At 41.9% G+C, this 19701-nt stretch overlaps 1 protein-coding gene across 1 annotated transcript in view; it reads right to left on the bottom strand.

The window, feature by feature from the left end:
• The window catches only part of LOC144687346 (mitogen-activated protein kinase 12-like), a 62229-nt gene that overhangs the window by 30121 nt on the left and 12407 nt on the right, over nucleotides 1-19701 (bottom strand). The window contains exon 3 of the mRNA XM_078553335.1: nucleotides 17916-17974. Coding sequence (XP_078409461.1) covers nucleotides 17916-17974 — 59 coding nt within the window. The remainder of the gene's footprint in view (nucleotides 1-17915; nucleotides 17975-19701) is intronic.

Genomic DNA, 19701 nt, shown 5'->3' with positions numbered 1-19701 from the left:
GTTATAATGGGAGTGCAGTGGCACTGCATTATTTAAAGCTGCAGCAAATATTCCTGGAGTTGTATCCGAGCAAGGGCAAAAGACAAGTGTGTGTAAAAGTGCAATTTTTGCAATGGTGGCTTAGAAATGTTTTGAATGAAGAAAGCAGCCTTGATAGTGCAAAATTTATTTCCCAGGGAAATGTTCCTACTGCCGTGAGATTTTTTTTAAATTTTTGACATTTTTTTAATGCCTTTTCCAGAATTTTGATTTGTATTTTGATTCACCATTGAAGCTAAAATGATTTATTCTCATATACATATCTCCCCTTGCCAGATATTCCCCTTCTCCCCCTTTTGGATATTGACATAGGATCTTTTACATCCATCTAAATAGGCAGATGCAGCTTTACAACAATTTTTCAACCAAAAGGCAGCGCTTCCAATACTGAACTGAAGTCATCCAGATTGTAAATGTCAGCCAAGCAAATAAACAATTTCACACACTTACTGTGGATGGCAGGAGGAGACACACTGGCTTCTGCAGTATATTAAAGCAAAAAGTCCTGCATACAACATAAGGCTTTAATATTTATGCTACTGAGTTGTACACCTGGCTAAAGATGCTGTGGTGGCTTTACAATGTCATCTTACACCCTGAAATTTCTCAGGATTTGAATGTATTCTTGATTTAAATTGATTACTATAAAATTGAGCAACAAAATGAAAATGGCCCCTTCATGCATTCTCAAAATGTTAGGGTTAAGTGTAATAGCCTCACATATGATGCATCAGCCAAAGAGAGTATGGTATTGTAAAATTCCAATATGGCAGAAGCTGAGGACTGTTAGACCATAAGACCATAAGACATAGGAGCAGAAATTAGGCCATTCGGCCCATCGAGTCTGCTCCGCCATTCAATCATGGCTGATAAGTTTCTCAACCCCATTATCCCGCCTTCTCCCCGTAACCTTTGATCCCCTTACCAATCAAGAACCTATCTATCTCGGTCTTGACCGAGTCAATGACCTGGCCTCCACCGCCTTCTGTGGCAATGAATCCTATAGATTCACCACTCTCTGGCTAAAGAAGTTTCTCCTCATCTCTGTTCTAAAAGGTCTTCCCTTTACTCTGAGGCTGTGCCCTCGGGTCCTAGTCTCTCCTACTAATGGAAACATCTTCCCCATGTCCACTCTATCCAGGCCTTTCAATATTCTGTAAGTTTCAATCAGATCCCCCCTCATCCTTCTAAACTCCATCGAGTATAGACCCAGAGTCCTCAAACGTTCCTCGTATGTCAAGCCTTTCATTCCTGGGATCATTCTCGTGAACCTCCTCTGAACCCTCTCCAGGGCCAGCACATCCTTCCTGAGATACGGGGACCAAAATTGCTCACAATATTCTAAATGTGGTCTGACCAGAGCCTTATAAAGCCTCAGCAGCACATCCCTGCTTTTATATTCTAGTCCTTTCAAAATAAATGCCAACATTGCATTTGCCTTCCTAACTACCGACTCAACCTGCAAGTTAACTTTAAGAGAATCCTGGACTAGGACTCCCTAGTCCCTTTGCACTCCAGATTTCTGAACTCTCTCCCCATTTAGAAAATAGTCTATGCCTCTATTCTTCCTACCAAAGTGCATGACCTCACACTTCCCCACGTTGTATTCCATCTGCCACTTCTTTGCCCTTTCTCCTAACCTGTCTAAATCCTTCTGCAGCCTCCCCGCCTCCTCAATACTACCTGTCCCTCCACCTATCTTTGTATCATCTGCAAACTTAGCCAGGATGCCCTCAGTTCCTTCATCTAGATCATTAATGTATAAAGTGAAAAGTTGTGGTCCCAACACTGACCCATGCGGAACTCCACTAGTCATCGGCCACCATCCTGAGAAGGACCCCCTTATCCCCACTCTCTGCCTCCTGCCAGACAGCCAATCTTCTATCCATGCTAATACCTTGCCTCTAACACCATGGGCTCTTATCTTACTGAGCAGCCTCCTGTGTGGCACCTTGTCAAAGGCCTTCTGGAAGTCCAAGTAGATAACATCCATTGGCTCTCCTTTGTCTAATCTACTCGTTACCTCCTCAAAGAATTCTAACAGATTCGTCAGGCATGACCTCCCCTTGATGAAACCATGCTGACTTTGCCCGATTTTACCATGCACTTCCAAGTATTCTGAAATCTCATCCTTAATAATGGACTCTAAAATCTTACCAACGACCGAGGTCAGGCTAATCGGCCTGTAATTTCCCGTCTTTTGCCTCACTCCCTTCTTAAACAGGGGGGTTACATTAGTGATTTTCCAGTCCTCTGGGACCCTCCCTGACTCCAGTGATTCCTGAAAGATCACCACTAACGTCTCCACTATCTCTTCAGCTATCTCCTTCAGAACTCTGGGGTGTAATCCATCTGGTCCAGGTGATTTATCCACCTTCAGACCTTTCAGTTTTCCTAGCACCTTCTCCTTGGTAATGGCCACCATACTCACCTCTGCCCCCCGACTCTCTTGAACTTTGGGGATGTCACTCGTGTCTTCCACTGTGAAGACTGACGCAAAGCACCTATTCAGTTCCTCCGCCATTTCTTTGTTCCCTACTACTGCTTCTCCAGCGTCATTTTCCAGTGGCCCAATGTCCACTTTTGCCTCTCTCTTACCCTTTATATATCTAAAAAAAACTCTTGCAATCTTCTTTTATATTACTGGCTAGTTTACCCTCATATTTAATCTTCTCCCTCATTTCTTTTTTAGTTGTCCTCTGTTGGTCTTTGTAGGCTTCCCAATCCCCTGGTTTCCCACTGCTCTTCGCCGCATTGTATGCTTTCTCTTTAGCTTTTATGCTGCCCCTGACTTCCCTTGTCAGCCATGGTTGCCTCGTCCTCCCTTTAGTATGCTTCTTCTTCCTAGGGATGAATTTTTGCTGTGTCTCCCAAATTACTCCCAGAAACTCCTGCCATTGCTGTTCCACTGTCTTTCCTGCTAGGCTCATCTCCCAGTCAATTCTGGCCAGCTCCTCCCTCATGCCTCTGTAGTTGCCTTTATTCAACTGTAATACTGATACATCTGATTCCAGCTTTTTCCTCTCAAATTGCAGGGTAAATTCCAACATATTATGGTCACTTCCTCCTAAGGGTTCCTTCACCTTAAGCTCCCTTATCAAATCTGCCTCATTACACATCACTAAATCTAGAATTGCCTGTTCCCTAGTGGGCTCCACCACAATCTCCTCCAAAAAGCCATCTCGTAGACATTCCACAAATTCCTTTTCTTGGGATCCACTACCAACCTGATTTTCCCAGTCTACCTGCATATTGAAATCCTCCATGATCACTGTAACCTTGCCTTTCTTACACACCTTTTCTATCTCCTGGTGTATCTTGTGCCCCACATCCTGACTACTGTTCGGAGGCCTGTACATAACTCCCATTATGGTTTTTTTACCTTTGCGGTTCCTCAACTCTACCCACACAGATTCTACATCATCTGACCCTACATCATTTCTTGCTATCGATTTAATTTAATTTCTTACTAACAAAGCAACCCCACCCCCTCTGCTAACTTGCTTATCTTTTCGATAGGATGTATATCCTTGGATATTTAGCTCACAGTCCTGATCCCCTTGCAGCCATGTCTCCGTAATGCCCACCACATCATACCTGCCAATTTCAATCTGCGCCACAAGCTCATTTACCTTATTTCGTATACTGCGTGCATTCAGAAACAACACCTTCAGTCCTGTATTTCCTGTCCCCTTTCTCATTGTCGTCCCTTTATCTGATGTGCTTGAAGTTAGATTCCTAGCCCTTTCCAAACACTCTGTCCTATTTTGTGTTCTGGAGACTTTAATATCCTCTCCTGGGCTCTCCTTTCTTTTCAGTTTTTTCATAATTTTCCATGAAGTTGAATCCACCCCCCCACACGCTAACCTGCTGCTTTGTTTCCCATTAGTCATACTTCTTGGAGTTTTACCCTTCCCTCCCCCACACTTTCTAGTTTAAAGTCGACCACCCTATTTACCCTTTTCGGTAGAACATTTGTCCCTGATCGGTTCAGGTGGAGACCGTCCCAACGGTACAGATCCCTCCTGTTCCAATACTGATGCCAGTGCCCCACAAAATGGAACCCCTCTTTCCCGCACCACTCCTTTAGCCACGTGTTTACTTCCCTTATTCTCGTGTCCCTATGCCAATTTGCACATGGCTTGGGTAGTAATCCGGAGATTATAACCCTTGAGGACCTGTTCTTTAATTTAGTTCCTAGTTCCTGATAATCCCCAAACAGGTCCTCTTTCCTAGTCTTACCTATGTTATTTGTCCCGACGTGGACCACAACAACTGGATCCTCCCCCCTCCCTCTCGAATATCCTTTCAAGCCGGTCAGAGATGTCCCTCACCCTGGCACGGGGCAGGCAACATACCATGCGGGACTCTCGATCCTGCATACAAAGGAAGCTTTCAATTCCCCTAATTATAGAATCCCCTACAACTACCACTTGTCTTTTTGCTTCCCCCTCTTGAATGGCCTCCTGTGCCACGGTGCCGTGGTCAGCTGGCTCATCCTCCCTACAGCCCTGTTCCTCATCCACACAGGGAGCAAGTACCTTGTACCTGTTGGACAAGGTCAAGAGCTGAGGCTCCTCTGTTCCTGAACACAGGATCCCTCTACCTGCCTCACTTGCAGTCACACCCTGCTGACACTGACCACTGATCGGACTTGAGGTACTTAATCTACCGGGTGTGACCGCCTCCTGATACAAAGTGTCCAGGTAACTCTTCCCCCTCCCGGATGTGCTGCAGCGTCCGGATCTCGGACTCCAGCTCATCAATTCTGAGCCGGAGTCCCTCCAGCAACCAACACTTGCTGCAGATATAGTCACTGCGGCTCGCAATGGGATCTGCCAGCTCCCACATCATACAGCTACAGCACATCACCTGCCCAGCCATCTCGACTTAGATAATTGTTAGTAAAACGGAACCACACTTATGAAAATTTATTTTAGATTACAAAACTGTTATTTAATAAAACGATCTACTGATGGATTCCTACCATCTTTGAAATGTTTGGGTGTTTTGAGAAACAGACATTACTTAGATAATTAATATTTTCTTGGCAGTAACAATCAACGTAATGTTTAGATCCTGAATTAACACAATACCCAGCTTTGATCAATTATTTCTTCAGAGGTAGTTCCACATAGCCACTGCCCTGCTGTGGGGAGAGAAATGTGTTTTTATCATCTCTAACTTTGTTGGAAATTTATAAATATTGTGTTTGTGCCCTCTAGTCTTTTGTTCATTGCCCAAAATAAATTAAGTCAAGTATTTACTTCCACCTCATCTATACTTTTCACTATCTGAAGAGCTATATTATATACCTTTTTTCAATGCAATACATTTACATTGCTGGAAACTTTTCATAACTTAGTAATCTAAAACCTGAAATTATCCGAGACACTCATTTATGAACCCTTTCTAATATTTCAACATGCTTTTTGAGGTAAGATGATAATTTGCATTTATATAGCATCTTTAATGCAATAAAATATCCCAAGGTGCTTCACAGGAGCATTATAAAGCAACATTTGACACTGAGCCACCTAAGGAGATACTAAGGTGAATGACCAAAAGCCTGGTCAAATAAGTAGGGTTTATGGAGTGTCTTAAAAGGAGGAAAAAGAGGTTTGTGGGAAGGGGAGTTCTAGGAAGGGAATTCCAGAGCTTAGGACCTTGACAAGTGAGGGCATGGCTACCAGTGATGGAGTGATTGAAATCAGCAATGCTTAAGAGGGCAGAATTAAAGGAGCAGAGATATCTTGGAGGGTTGTAAGGCTGGCAGAGATTATAGAGATAGGGAAGAGCGAGGCCATGGAGGGATTTAAAAAAGAATGAGAATTTTAAAATCAAGGCTTAACCAGGAGCCAGTGTAGTTCTGCCAGCACATGGGTGATTGGTGATTGGGTGCAAATTAGGATAAAGGCAGCAGAGTTTTGGAAAACCTCAAGTTTACGGAGGTGGAATGTGGGAGGCTAGCCAGGGCTGCATTGAATAGTCAAGTTGAGAGGTTGCAAATGCATGGATGAGGGTTTCAGCAGCAGATGAGCTGAGGCAAGGATGGAGGAGGGTCATATAAAGAAGGTGGAAATAGGCAGTCTTAGTGACGGCGTAGATGTCTGCTCGTAGCTCATCTCAGGTCAACTATGACACCAATGTTCTGAACAGTCTGGTTCAGTCTCAGACAGTTTCCATGGAGAGGGTGACTCAGCAGCTAGCAGAATACCATGGGGACTGAAGGCTTTAGTTTTCCCAATGTTTAATTGGAGTATATTTCTATTTGTCCAGAATTGGTTGTCAGACAAGCAGTCTGGATAAGCAAAACTGCTTGTCTGGCTCAGTATTCATCACTGATCTGTGCAATGTCATTATGACTTGTTTTGACTTATCTTACAATGTGCTGCAGCAGCCAATTTGCCTTATTAATAACTTTTGGAAGAAAACAGCACCAGATGGCTCCATTAGCCATGACCTTAGGGTGGAAACTAGGAGATGCATTGATTGCATGATTAGGAGTTAAATAAATGGAATGATCTCAAGAGTATAGTAAAGAGGTTTGACTGCAAAGTGGGAAGTTTTTGATTACATACATGCTGTCAACAATATTTAATTTCAATAAAAACCCTGTATTTCTGCCTCTTCCATTTCTATACTATTCAAACACTGTTCTATAATCACTGTCTGGCACCATCCAGAGATAGTTGTTGGGGTACATCCACAGCAACCTGTTAAATTATAAAGCTCAACATTCAGGAAATTATTTAAATTCAAATATAAATGTTGACTTTGTGGGATGGAGAGCCCTTATGTGAGCAAATAAAAGAAACTGCCTGACTTATATGAGTAGAGACCATTGAGAATCAGATGCCAGAATTTCCCCGTCGGCGATTTGGGGGCGGGGCCCGATCACCCACAGGAAAATGACGTGGGATGATGTCAGGAGGAACCCCCGACGTCATCCCGGTCCCTTTAAATTTTTAGGAAGGCAGGCAGACAGCGAAATCAGCTGTCCGCCCACCGACCTGTCAATGGTCAATTGAGGCCACTGACAGGATCATTAAGATAATTAAAGACCTGCCCATCCAACCTTAAGGCTGGCGGGCAGGCCAGGAGCCCCAGCGGGCTTCTGAAAAAACATGAAACCTCATCCACTGGCGGGATGAGGTTTCATGTTTGTTTTTAAAAACTTTAACAAAGTTTATGTGAGATTTATTAACATGTCCCATCTCGTGTGACATAGCGCTTCCTGTCGGGCAGGCCGCTGGGCGGACTTAATTGGTCCACCCACTCAAAATGGCGGCGGGCCCCGTTTCAGCAGCGGAGTTCGGCCGCCCGCCTGCCACCGAGCCAGTGGGGCCCGCCCGCCAACCAAGAGCAAAATTCTGCCCAGAGAATCCACTTTGTATAATTTCTAGCAAGTTAAGATCTCACTTATTCAGCATGAATTTAAAGCCAATATTCTGTTCTGTCCAAAATAAGCTTAGAAAAGTTGTATTAGATTTATTTGATATCTCTTGAATTGTTACCTGCTAATCCCCATTCATCAACTGGATGCTAAAATAATGCTTTAAGTATCATAATTTCTCTCTTCTGCGTCAGACTTGAACAATATACTTTAGCAGCCATGGCGCGAAAGGATGTCAAATAAAAACCATCCATGTCCACAGTTGGCTACTATACAGCTGGTTAAGATGCTGGCTCCAAAAGATAGGGGCCAGTGGTCTTGGAGCACCTCACCCATGGGTCTATGTCTCAAGGCTATTTGAGTGTAGTCACTTTCCAGCAGGGTTCACTGGATAATGGTCAGATGTGGAACCTGCCAGGTATTCCCACTGCCCTAGGCCAGGGCCATTGCGGTCAACTGTAGTTTTTCCACAGCAGCTCAAACATGAACTAATATGGCATAGGCTAGGGATCGAACCTGCGATCTTCCTGATTATATGGATCAGTTCCAAATGGTACATTTACTTGTTTAGCTACTTCAGGAGGCACATCTTTAGCAGAGAAGAACTCCAGATGAATGTTTCATGGAATTGAAGGCCAAAGTTTTGGATTAATATTTTTCTGTGCATTTTCTGTCATTTGTCACTATTGTTGACACAATTTGCAAGTACATACATGTGCTACATCTAAGAAATGATGCAGTATTGTAATTTTTGAGGATCACATCCTGATTATGGGAAGTGCAATAAGGTTTAGGAAGACTTCAACCGCTCACTATTTGTAAACTTGTTTACAAGTTCTTAATATGCTCATTTACAATTTCACTATAAATAGAATACAGTGGAGATCTTACTTCTTAGCAAACTGAATGAACTTTAAGAACTGTTGCCTATCTGCTGTGTTAAATGAAAAAATAGCTTGGTTGCTATGGAAGTGCTTAACTATTTGATGAATTTCTAATTGATTTAGTCCAGTTTCCATGGTTACTATTTTTACTGGAGGTAGCAGTTCTGCTGTTGTAGCACAGAATGTGCACTGATTGATCAGGAGGAAACAGGTCTACTTTAAAGGAAAACACATTTAGATTCATCAACACTTCAGTGAACACCATGACCTTGACAAAATGTAATACTAGCATATGAACACCCAGTGTGCTTGTCTGAAATGTACTGGATGAATGAAACGTTTTATAAAAGTTATAAAATCTGCACAAATAGCTGAGAGGGCAGTTTCAATAAAATGTAGACCAGTACTGTAGAGGGTCATCCATCTACATATATTAAAAAAAGGTATATCCAATAAACCTAGATGCCACTTTGTTACAGTTGCAAAATAATTTTCAATTGCTGGGTGTTTCTGAGCTGTGGTCTGAAATTGGCGTGTGCATGTCAACCTGCAGCGTTCCTTGGCCAAACAACAAATAAAGGCTGAGTGAGGTGAACCAGGGATATCGTAATCATGCTTCAAAATACATCTCTCGTTATGTGTTAATACTTTTCTAAATTGTTCTTCTCTTCACTTCCATCGAACATTCTTTCTAGGTAACAGTTCTTCCTTCTGTAATACATTCATATTATTGTGGAATATTCAAGACTCATTGTACGGTCTCCTTCTTCAACTCATTTTGTCCCAGGACCTGTGGAACTCATTTACTTCTCCCTGTCTTCTTATAATCTTTAGATTTTGAAAAGCTCGAGCTAGATGCCAATTAATTGCTACTTCCTGATTTGCTTTGCCTTCTCTGCTATTAATTTCAGCCTTGTAGGTGCCCTATATTAGGGATTGTTTTCTAATATAAAATATTACATTAATGTAAACCTCTCGAATATTCAGACTGCACCCACTCCCCAGGTGCACTCATGTGTGTCCCAATGCCACAGAATAGAATTTCCTTAGGAAGCTGCTCAAATGCCTAAACTAGATTTATTTCATCACCAGATAGAAAGATTTATTGTTTGGTGTGTGGGTTATTGTTATTATATCTGGAGAATTAACCTAAAAGACAATCAAAATATACTGGAGAAAGATGAGCACATCAGGATGAAACTCTGAAATACTGAACCTAAATTAGGATGAAAAAATTTTTATTATCAATAATTGAATGCATGGGTTGACAACTTGCTCATTTTCAGAGGCAGGAATATAATCCAATTCAACCACAACTTATATTTATATAGCTTATATAGCGCCTTTAACATGATGAAACATCCCAAAGTACTTCACAGGAGCATTATAAAACAAAGTATGACACCAAGCACGTAAACAGATTTTCACGGAGCCTCCCCAACTCTGCGGACCGTTAAAAATGGCAGGTTCAGACCCAATTCCAGGATTCCCAACCCCATTCTTAGTGCCTCCAATTTTCGGCAGTGCGGGATAAGGTATGGGCTGATTCAGGTCGTGAGCCTGCACCCTGTACTCTTGACCTGGCTAGCTCCATAGTGGTCATAGCCAATGAACTCTATAGTAACAATAGCATGTATGGAAAAGCTTTAAAAATAAATCAATCATTCATAACTTTCTACTTTCTTAACAAAAGTGGTTTTACTACAGCCCTATAAAAGTGTCAATCATCCAGACATTTGAAGTATAACAGAAACGATAAACGCTTGACACTTCTTTATCTTGTGTAAATAAACATTTAGCAATGGACAGAATAGAACACAGAAAAAGAGCTGTCGATAAAGCAATGTTTTTCCTTGGGTGGGGCGGCTTCAACAGAATAATTCGTACCATGAGGGGCCATGGGAGTGGATGGAGGGGCATAGGTTGGCATGGAAGTTATGAGAGATCATGGGGAGTGTATGAGGGGTTTGAAGGGTGAGGCCTAGAGGGCTTTTTTTTGTTTTACTGTTATTATTACAATTGGGGCGCAAAGCACTGAGCAAGCTTTTTAACCAGAATGCCTCAGCACCCAACAGCCCCTGTGGCCGCCTCCGAACTGATTCTGGCCTGACTCCAGTTATGATTCCACCCCCCACACCACCTTTGCAGGCACTTTCCTCCCGAGCCGTCAAATTTCTCGACTCCCACTAACCACCTCTAGTCTAGGATGAAAATCCAGTCCATACATTAGATAACCAAAAGCTTGGTTGAAAAGTTAGGTATTAAGACGTGTCTTTAAAGAGAAAGCAAGTTCACTGAGGGAAGAACCTTTAGCTCATTCTATTCAAACTCACACTAGCAGGGGAATTTGCAGGCAGCAGGATGGATTGGCAGTCGATATATTTTTATTGTATATAGGGAGCATTTAAATTGTGCTTGCTATCTCCTCCAATTGGTATGGTTAAGATAAAGAGGTGACTGGGGGTAATTTTGACAGTGGGCAATAACACAAAACAGGCGACATGGGCTCGTCCACCCATTAAACACCTCTTACAATTTTTGTTTCTAGTGACTTCAAAAGTTAAAAGGGTCACAAATCAGTACCCGACTGCCTTGCTGTGTTACATTGTGAAAGCGCAGGAACATTTGTGAATCCCTTTCAGTTTCACTCAGTTTTTCATCTGCTTTTTATAAAACTTTGACTTGTTTCTATTTTTCTTTTGGTTTTCTTCGCCTTTTCTGTTTTCCTTTCCACCACTTCTGTTTCCCCGTTCACTTTGGTATTCCTTTTCTCCCCTTTCTTAGGAAAGATTCAGGATTTCAAGCCAAGAAAGGACAGTGGTCAGAGTGGAGCTGGTCCTGGGAGCGGCAAGTAGAAACAGATTTCAGCAAAGCTGGAACTTCTAAAATAGAAGCCCAAACAGACAAGGTGTGAAGCAAAATCAGGAAGAATACTTGTGTCACGATGTTATATACTGTACTATGTTATATTGGGCTTGTGGTTTATGGCAGAAGTAGTCAGATTGGTATTTCACAAACACTTTTACAGCCTTCATGGTCCAGTACGAAATATTTTTAGACCAGATTTGGGCCATGCAAGATGTGTTGTGCAACCTTGGTGTAATATATTGGCATGTTTGATTAATTGTTTTAAAAATGATATGTATGCTATGTAGTCATTTAAAATGATTGTTGAGTCTTGTTAGATGTAACATGTTGGAACACAATACACTACATATAGAGCTAACTGCACATTTAGAAGTGGAAAATAGAAACTATGTAGGGAGCATAACTTCCATAACTCCCAATAAAAAGTTATTAATTTAAAAAAATAAACATGTTCCTTGCTTTTTGATATTCCACTTCTGCTGTTAAAACTTTAAAAAAGACATTTTTTTGAAACAAGATTTTATAGAGGGCAATGAGTGATTTTTATTTTTGTATTTGGTAGAGATTTTTGAAATGTTATGTCTACAATAGGGATTTATACTGGAAGCAATTCTGGATCATACTAGTATGACTGGAAGGGATCACTGGCTGAATCAGGGATTAGCTTTCACCATCTGTGTAATGGACTTATTATTGGGTAAAATTTTTGACCTTGGATAGGCTTCAGATGTGTTTTTTCATTAAAGGCAGACTTGGCTTTTCCAAATGTTTGTCTGTTTTGTTACAAATATCTTGTGCGACAGGGAGTAGAATTTCTGTTGCCACAGGTTAATCAGAAAAAGACTATTTTAGTTACTGTTAATTTGTTGTTAAGCAATAAAAATAGTGTCTGGTTACTCTGTAGCAGTGTTAAACATTTCATCAGAAATCACAGTTCCCTTTTTGCTTATTAAAAGGGAGTGTAATCTTACTTGCAAATCAAATTCATCCAAGCAAATGAATTACTGTAAGAAGACGTCAGTGATCGAAATAACCATTTAAACTTTTACATTTTCTCCTTTGCTCTCTCGAAGTCGTGCAGGGAAATGGGTTTCAAGGGTGGCAGCTGGAATATTGTTGGAGTGAACATTACGTATTGCCTTAGGCACCAAGGATAGAATTTTAACTGGTGGGGGAGGGGGAGGGGGCAGGTTCAGGTAGAGTTTAAATTCCCCAAAATATGCCGGTATTTTGGAAATCCGACACGATCCCACTTTCATGGGATCGCCTTCGGGGGCACATGGGAAACCCCTGAGGAGCCGTCAGGTCTCTAATTTAAATATGTTAGGAGCCAATGAATTCAGACTTTAACCTTACATTCTGCCAGTGCATGGGTTTCCCAAACTGCAAGAAACTCACCAGGGTCAACAGGGCCGAAAGCACAGCCGTGAGACGTTGCTCAGTGCAACTGACAAACTGGAAAACCTTTAAAAGACTGAAGCTGCACAACTGCATCCTTGACCAAGCGAAAGGCTTGTGCTCAGAAACCTGTTCAGAGATTGTGCTTTTAATACTTTACAGCCGATTTTCAAAATTTCTGAAGTAATTTCTGTGGCTTTACTTGCCTTGTTCTGCATTTCCCCACCGTCAGCCTTCACTGCAGCATAGGAACAACTTATGCTGTTCTACCTTAAGAGTTCTGATGAGGAACAAGGGGAGCAGCAACACCAACACCAGGAGTAGCAGGAGCAACACCAACAGCAGCAGCATTTGCCTTCTCCTCAGCCACTTGCCAATTCACAGAACTGAGGGGTTGGACACAGAGCTGCAGCTGGAAGGAGGCAACCCACCCCCCCGGCAACCCCCTCCACCCGCCCCCTCGCCAGCATAGGGCCTACAGGCAGCAGGAGATCGGTTCTCTTGATGACTGTGCAACAGTAAGTCAGGAGGCTCAGGCTTTCATGATAGGTCATTACTGATATCTTCAGCATTTTCTGGAACAAGATCGCCTTCCCAGCGGGACCAGGTGGGCTGTCAAGGTCACCGCAGCCCTGAGTTTCTTCACCTTCAACTTCTTCCAGGGATCTGCTGACGACATCTACAGGATTTCACAACCCGCTACCCACTGTGCATCTCCCAAGTTACTGATGCTATGTCTGTCATTTACATCCCCTTTGCTACTGATGAGGCCAGTCAGAACCAGTGCACTTTCACTTTTGCAGCAGTGACTGGATTCCTTCTGATTAAAGGAAGTCATTGCCACATGTGTACAGCCAATCTAGGCATCCTCATATCAACCAGCAGGATTCATCTACCAAAAGGGATTTCATTCCTCCCATCAAAGTTCACTGGAATGTGACCACCTGAAGATTATCAAGCTTGTCTGCGCAAGATATCCTGGAAACTGTCATGATGCCTTCATTCTACACCAGTCACATCTCCCACAGATCTACACAGTTCCATGCAGAGTCAATGGGTGGCTCCTTGGAGGCAAGGGCTACCCAGTGAGGAACCCTACCACTGATGCAGAGGATAGATATAACCAGAGCCACATGAGCCCAAGAGTCCCCATTGAACAAGCGATTGGGTTGCTGAAAATTCGATTTAAATGTCTGGACAGATCTGGGGGCACCTTTCAATAAGGGTGCCCAGAAAGGTAGTCTGCTGTACCTCACACAACATTGACCTGCAGAAAGGACTCCTATACTGTTAGAAATTATCAGAGTTCGTACTTCCTGGTTACTAGATCGTAAGGCAGTGGGGAGAAAACACTTTTTATCCTCTCAAATTTTTCAAAATTTTGAACTGTTCCAAGGAATATCATCTTAACCTCCTCTGCTTCAGTGAATATACTGCTATTGTTTCTAAAGCCTCATCATAACAACTGCCCCATACCCCAGCCATTATCCTTGTGAATCCACATCGTAATCTTTCTCTGATGCATATTCATTCTCTCAAATGAGATGCTCAAAAATACATGTAATACGCCTGACTGTCGTTCATCATCATCTCCTTGCTTCTGGATTCAGTGTCCCATATATGTAACCAATATTCCCGTTTATTGCTATTTATGGCTCTTCCCAACTTTGAAAGAACTGTATTTTTCTCCCCATGGATATCTCTGTTCTCCCACTTAGTTGAAAATCTTATAGGTCTGGATTTTCATCCTCGAGGTGGGTAGCAGGAGTTGAGAAAATTCCCACCTTGGGCAAAAGTGCCTGCAAGAATGGGGCTTTCATTGAGGGGGGATGGGTGTGGGCTGGAGTCGGGCCAGCCGACTCAGGAAAAAGTTTGGAGGCAGCTACACGGGCTGTCAGATGGGCTATTTAAAAGGCCCACTTCAATGATATGGGACTCTGTCCCAGTTAAAATAAAAACAGAAGAGCCCTCTAGCCCTCACCCCATGCCCATTCATCCACTACACATTGTATAGAAGCAATGGACCCTAAAGTAACAGCATAATTTGTAAACAAAAAGAGCTTTAAAAAAGTCATTCATTGATAATTTTCCCCTTTCTTAAACTAAAATTACTTTTACAATAGGGCAATAAAAGTGTCAATCATCCAGACCCTTTAAATTTTCTTTAGATGAAACTGCAAGCACGGGAAACCTCTTAAACTTGTGTAAATAAACACTGGGAAAATGACAGCAGAGAGCAGGAGCTGTCAATAACGCAATGTTTTCTCTGGGGCTCAGGTGTTTCAACAAGCTCATGGACTTCTGGGCTCTCAGCCAAGCCTCATTATCGGGGGCAAACCTTGGCATTGGGGTATGAGGAGCCATAGGTGGTATTTGGGGGGGTATATTGTCATCAGGGGCATGAGGGGCCACAGGGGTTGTTTGGAGAGGCATACTGTGGCATGGGGGGTGGGCATGAGGGCCATTTGAATTTACCTTATAAACAATCCTCTCAAGTAAACTATAGTTCATGACACCTCTGAGGGGCCATGAACCATGACTCATTGAAAACCTGGCTGACTCCATGAAAATTTAGAGAACTAGGACATCTTAACCTCACAATGGAGCCAGCCAGGCTGGGATTAGACTTTTGACCTGAACCAGCCTTCACTCTTCAAAGTTCATGCTCTGTGGACCCGGGTTCGAATCCCACCACGGCAGATGGTGAAATTTGAATTCAATAAAAATCTGGAATCAAAAGTCTGATGATGACCACGAAACCATTGCCAATTGTCGTAAAAACCCATCTGGTTCACTAATGTCCTTTAGGGAAGGAAATCTGCCGTCTTTACCTGGTCTGGCCTACATGTGACTCCAGACCCACAGCAATGTCTTAAATGCCCTCTGAACAAGGGCAATTAGGAATGAGCAATAAATGTTGGCCTAGCCAGCAATGCTCACATCCCATGAATGAATGAATAAAAAAAATTGGAAACCCGAGGAATCCCGGAATTGGGCCCTGGCCACCATTTTAAAAGGGCTTCCCACTCGGTGAAAATCCAAGCCATTGTTTCTGGTGTACCTCCATCCCTTGTTCTTTACCCCTGGCACCCCCCACCCCAAACATCCATTACATCACATTTATTTACCTTGAGCTAGACTTACCACATATCTAAGATAAAAACAAAAAACTGTGGATGCTGGAAATCCAAAACAAAAACAGAATTACCTGGAAAAACTCAGCAGGTCTGGCAGCATCGGCGGAGAAGAAAAGAGTTGACGTTTCGAGTCCTCATGACCCTTCAACAGAACTGAGTAATATTAGGAGAGGGGTGAAATATTTCACCCCTCTCCTAATATTACTCAGTTCTGTTGAAGGGTCATGAGGACTCGAAACGTCAACTCTTTTCTTCTCCGCCGATGCTGCCAGACCTGCTGAGTTTTTCCAGGTAATTCTGTTTTTGTTTACCACATATCTGCCCATTTCCCTTGGTTGTCCAGTTCTTCCTCACAGGTTCCCATGTCCAATCTGTCAGCAGTTTTTAAAAATATATATTGCTGTCACTCTCTCACACTTTCATTTGTGTGGAAAATAATTGAAAATGTCATGGACAGTTACAATTATTACAGCAATTATATTGATAAACTTGTAAGATCTTCGACCAAGCTTGTCAATATGATTAGTGACTTTTCTCAAAAGAGCTTTACTGTGGATCATAATGGAGATTTCATTGGAACTAGGGAAACCATTTGCTACAACATGTCTCCATAATGTACCATTTGCAAATCATAGATAACCTGACCTCGCAACACACACACTACAAGCAGCTCAGGTGTCTGACTTGCTCTGAGACTTCTTAAAACTTAAAATATGAGATTGTTTAATTTCATAACTATTTCTAAAGCTCCAATAATTTACCCTTGTTTTCTTGCAAGTCTGTACAGAGAACTGTTTTCAGAATTCTTCTATTGATAAAATTAATCAAACCAAACTTATAGTATGGAAAAATAAATATTGGGAAATAGGCACTTTAAGCGAATGTGACCAGACTGTATGCAAAACATAACTTGAAAGCAATTTTTTTGAGAAATGAGGAATCTCACTCATGATTAGTTCTGTAGGCATGGTAAAGAACATACATTACGGTGAAACACTTTATTGATAATATTTACCACACCGAGGTTCAAGGGGAACAAGTATAATTGATAAGTATGAAACAAAAGAGTTGCAAGGCTAAACGCAGTCACAATAAGCAGTCAAAACAACAGAAAATTGTAACATTCGAATGAGGCTTTTCCTACTGAAAATGTGTGATGGGGCAGGACTTGTACCTGCACTCATGCTGATCCCACCACAGTTTCTGGGCCCAGTTTAATTATAGAATGGAAGGCGAGGTCCAATACTTTTGTTGCAAACACCTCCCACTGTAAGCTTGCCTGGTTGGGGTGGGAAATAATGGGCAGAATTTTAACTGTAAGGGAGTGGGGTGGGGGGGGCAGGGGTGGTTTCAGGTCCAGGTTGGGAGAGGGGTGATGAAAAGCAGAAAAGTGGCGTTAGGTCAGGAACTCAACATGATTTCGCCCACTTCCAGGTTTAACTCAGGCACGTTTGCAGAAATGTGGGAAACCCCTGTGGAGTTGCTGGGTAGGAAAAATATTTAAATCCTCGATTAACTCAAGTAAAACACAGATTTCTGTCTTTAACAGTCAACATGAGTTTCTCGAGCTGTATGGAACTTGCCAGGGTCAACCAGGCGAAAGCACAGCAGGGAGTGTTTGAATAATGAGACAGGCTGGGAAGCCTTCAAAGAATGGAACTGAATAATTGTAGCCCTGCCAAGTTGAGGCCGGTGCTCACTGCTCTTCTCTCTCTCCTTCAGTAGGTATACCTGTGCAGGAATCAGGAGCTGGAACCCTAGCTGACTTTCCTTCCTTAGCACAGGATCCTCTGGCCAATTGTACTGACCTAACTACTATTTTCAACAAGGTCAAGTGGCTGTTCACAACCCTACCCATTCTGTAAAGCCGAGTGTTGGAAATTTCACTTTTAAGCCATTAAGACAACACAATTATTTTTATCTGTTTTTTTATCCATAAAGTTGCTCCATTTCAGTTGACAGGAGAAGAGCTTTGCAAGGCAGGATATATTCCCTTGTCCATATTGACCAAGGTTAGAAAATATTGCCTGTCTTGTGCACATCATTTTGTTTTTTAATATAAAATGTGAAAACTCGACTCCATTTAGCTTTTACTTAACATGTTTCAATTTAATTTGGCTGTGTGTATTTTACTTTTCTGGGTGTAGAGGAATAAGTTGTCATTCCAAAATAAATTACTGAATAAAAACTTACAAATCATTAAATTTCTCCAAGGACAGATCTGGTGTGAAAACATCCAACAGCCCAATAACCTACAGAGAAAACAGAACATTTTTATAGTCAATTTATCATTTGTACAGATTATTATTCAGTACATCTGAAAGGAATAGAAGACAAATCACATGAGAAGTATTTCTTCAGGTTTCAAAAGTTGAGTGTATAAGTTGAGTGTATTTATTCCTTAAGGACTTATTTTTAGTCAACCAAAAAGGGCTCTGCCTTCACGAGAAAGTGTTTGCAAACCAAACAAAAAATATTTGCCGAACATGTAATAAAATGACATATAGTGCATTGAAATCAGAAATGCAACCTATGGTTGAAATGTATTACTCTCATGTAGCAGAATCTGGCTAAAAATGACACAGGGCTCTTTCTGAGTTCTTCCCAAGTTCCTCTTCCCCTAGGCAAAAATGGTTTGCTGCACAGTTTTTCATAAAGACAAGGAGGTATACATTTCTCTTGGGCAGTTGCATAAAATGGGCGATAGTGAATTTTCAGACCATTTTACAAGTCTGCGCAATTTTTATTTTCACTGACTTCTTTATGGAAAAGATGTTGCTGCTGCTTGTAGCGTCTCCAACCAGGAGATCTGGTCATGGTATGTCACACTCGCCTGCCTTGTACCATCTTCATACATCCACTGTAGCTCGTCTGCAACCGCTCTATGATGTGTCATCTGTCTATGCCTCTTTCTGCTGCCCTCCATTTTGCACTTGAGAAGAGATCTCTGTAGCTTTCCAGCTCTGATCAAATGGCCAAAATACTGACATTTACTTTTCTGGATGGCACTTTTTAAGTTATTTTTGTTCTTGCAAGTTCAAGAACCTCTATTTTATGATCTGTATATGGAATTTTTAGCATCCAAATTTCAAAGGCCTCTATTTTCTTCCACAGATTGTTCCTGTATGCCTCAGGAACCTGGACAATAAGTAAAGTAGATAGAATGTAGCATCTTATGAGTTTTTTTTCCTTATTACAAGCTTGAGTTTTCTTGTTGCTAACACATCCTTCATCTTCTCAAAATTACTTCTGGCTATCTCTATCCTTCTTCTGACTTCAGCAACACATCTACCATCTCTTATCATTTGTCCCAAGTAGACAATCTTCTACTTGTTCCATTGTGACATCATCCACTTCAATCTTCACTCTAGTTTCTTCTAACATATTTCTTCTAACTACAGTTGTATTTGTCTTTTTGGTGTTCATACTCAACCCATATTCTAAACTTCTAGATTTTACTTGATATACAGTATTTTGTAGGGCCTCTTCTGATTCGGTAAGTAGCGCTGGGTCGGCATATACTGCAAGATGTTGGGGCGGAGGGAAAATGGGCTGCCAATTCGCTATCATCCATCTGTGCTACTGCATAAGCCAAATTTACACACCCAATGGTTTTTGAAGAGTGACTGCTTACTCCTTCAAACATTGAAGTTGCAAAGAATTATGATTAAACAGCAAGTGCTGGCAATTACATTAGGTGACTGACTTGGATGAGGTACTGAATCTAATTAGGCTGTTGAATTAAATTATCTGATTATAAACTCTACAATTTTAGTTTAGTTCTCCCACATCGCTTGGCTCAGTAACACCACCAAGCTGGTTCCTCTCAATAATATCATTAATTTCCATTGCTTAAACAAAAAAGGAAAGTGCAGATCAACCCACTGTTCTATCTACCGGGAGCAGCGCAGTTCTTGTTCATAGACAGGAGCATCAGGGTTTCTTGTACTAGACCATTTACATGGCCTGGGGTTATTGG

The sequence above is a fragment of the Cetorhinus maximus genome, chromosome 12 (assembly GCF_964194155.1).
Source record: "Cetorhinus maximus chromosome 12, sCetMax3.hap1.1, whole genome shotgun sequence".
In the NCBI taxonomy this organism is placed as follows: domain Eukaryota; kingdom Metazoa; phylum Chordata; class Chondrichthyes; order Lamniformes; family Cetorhinidae; genus Cetorhinus; species Cetorhinus maximus.
This window is presented reverse-complemented; position numbering and strand designations above follow the sequence as displayed.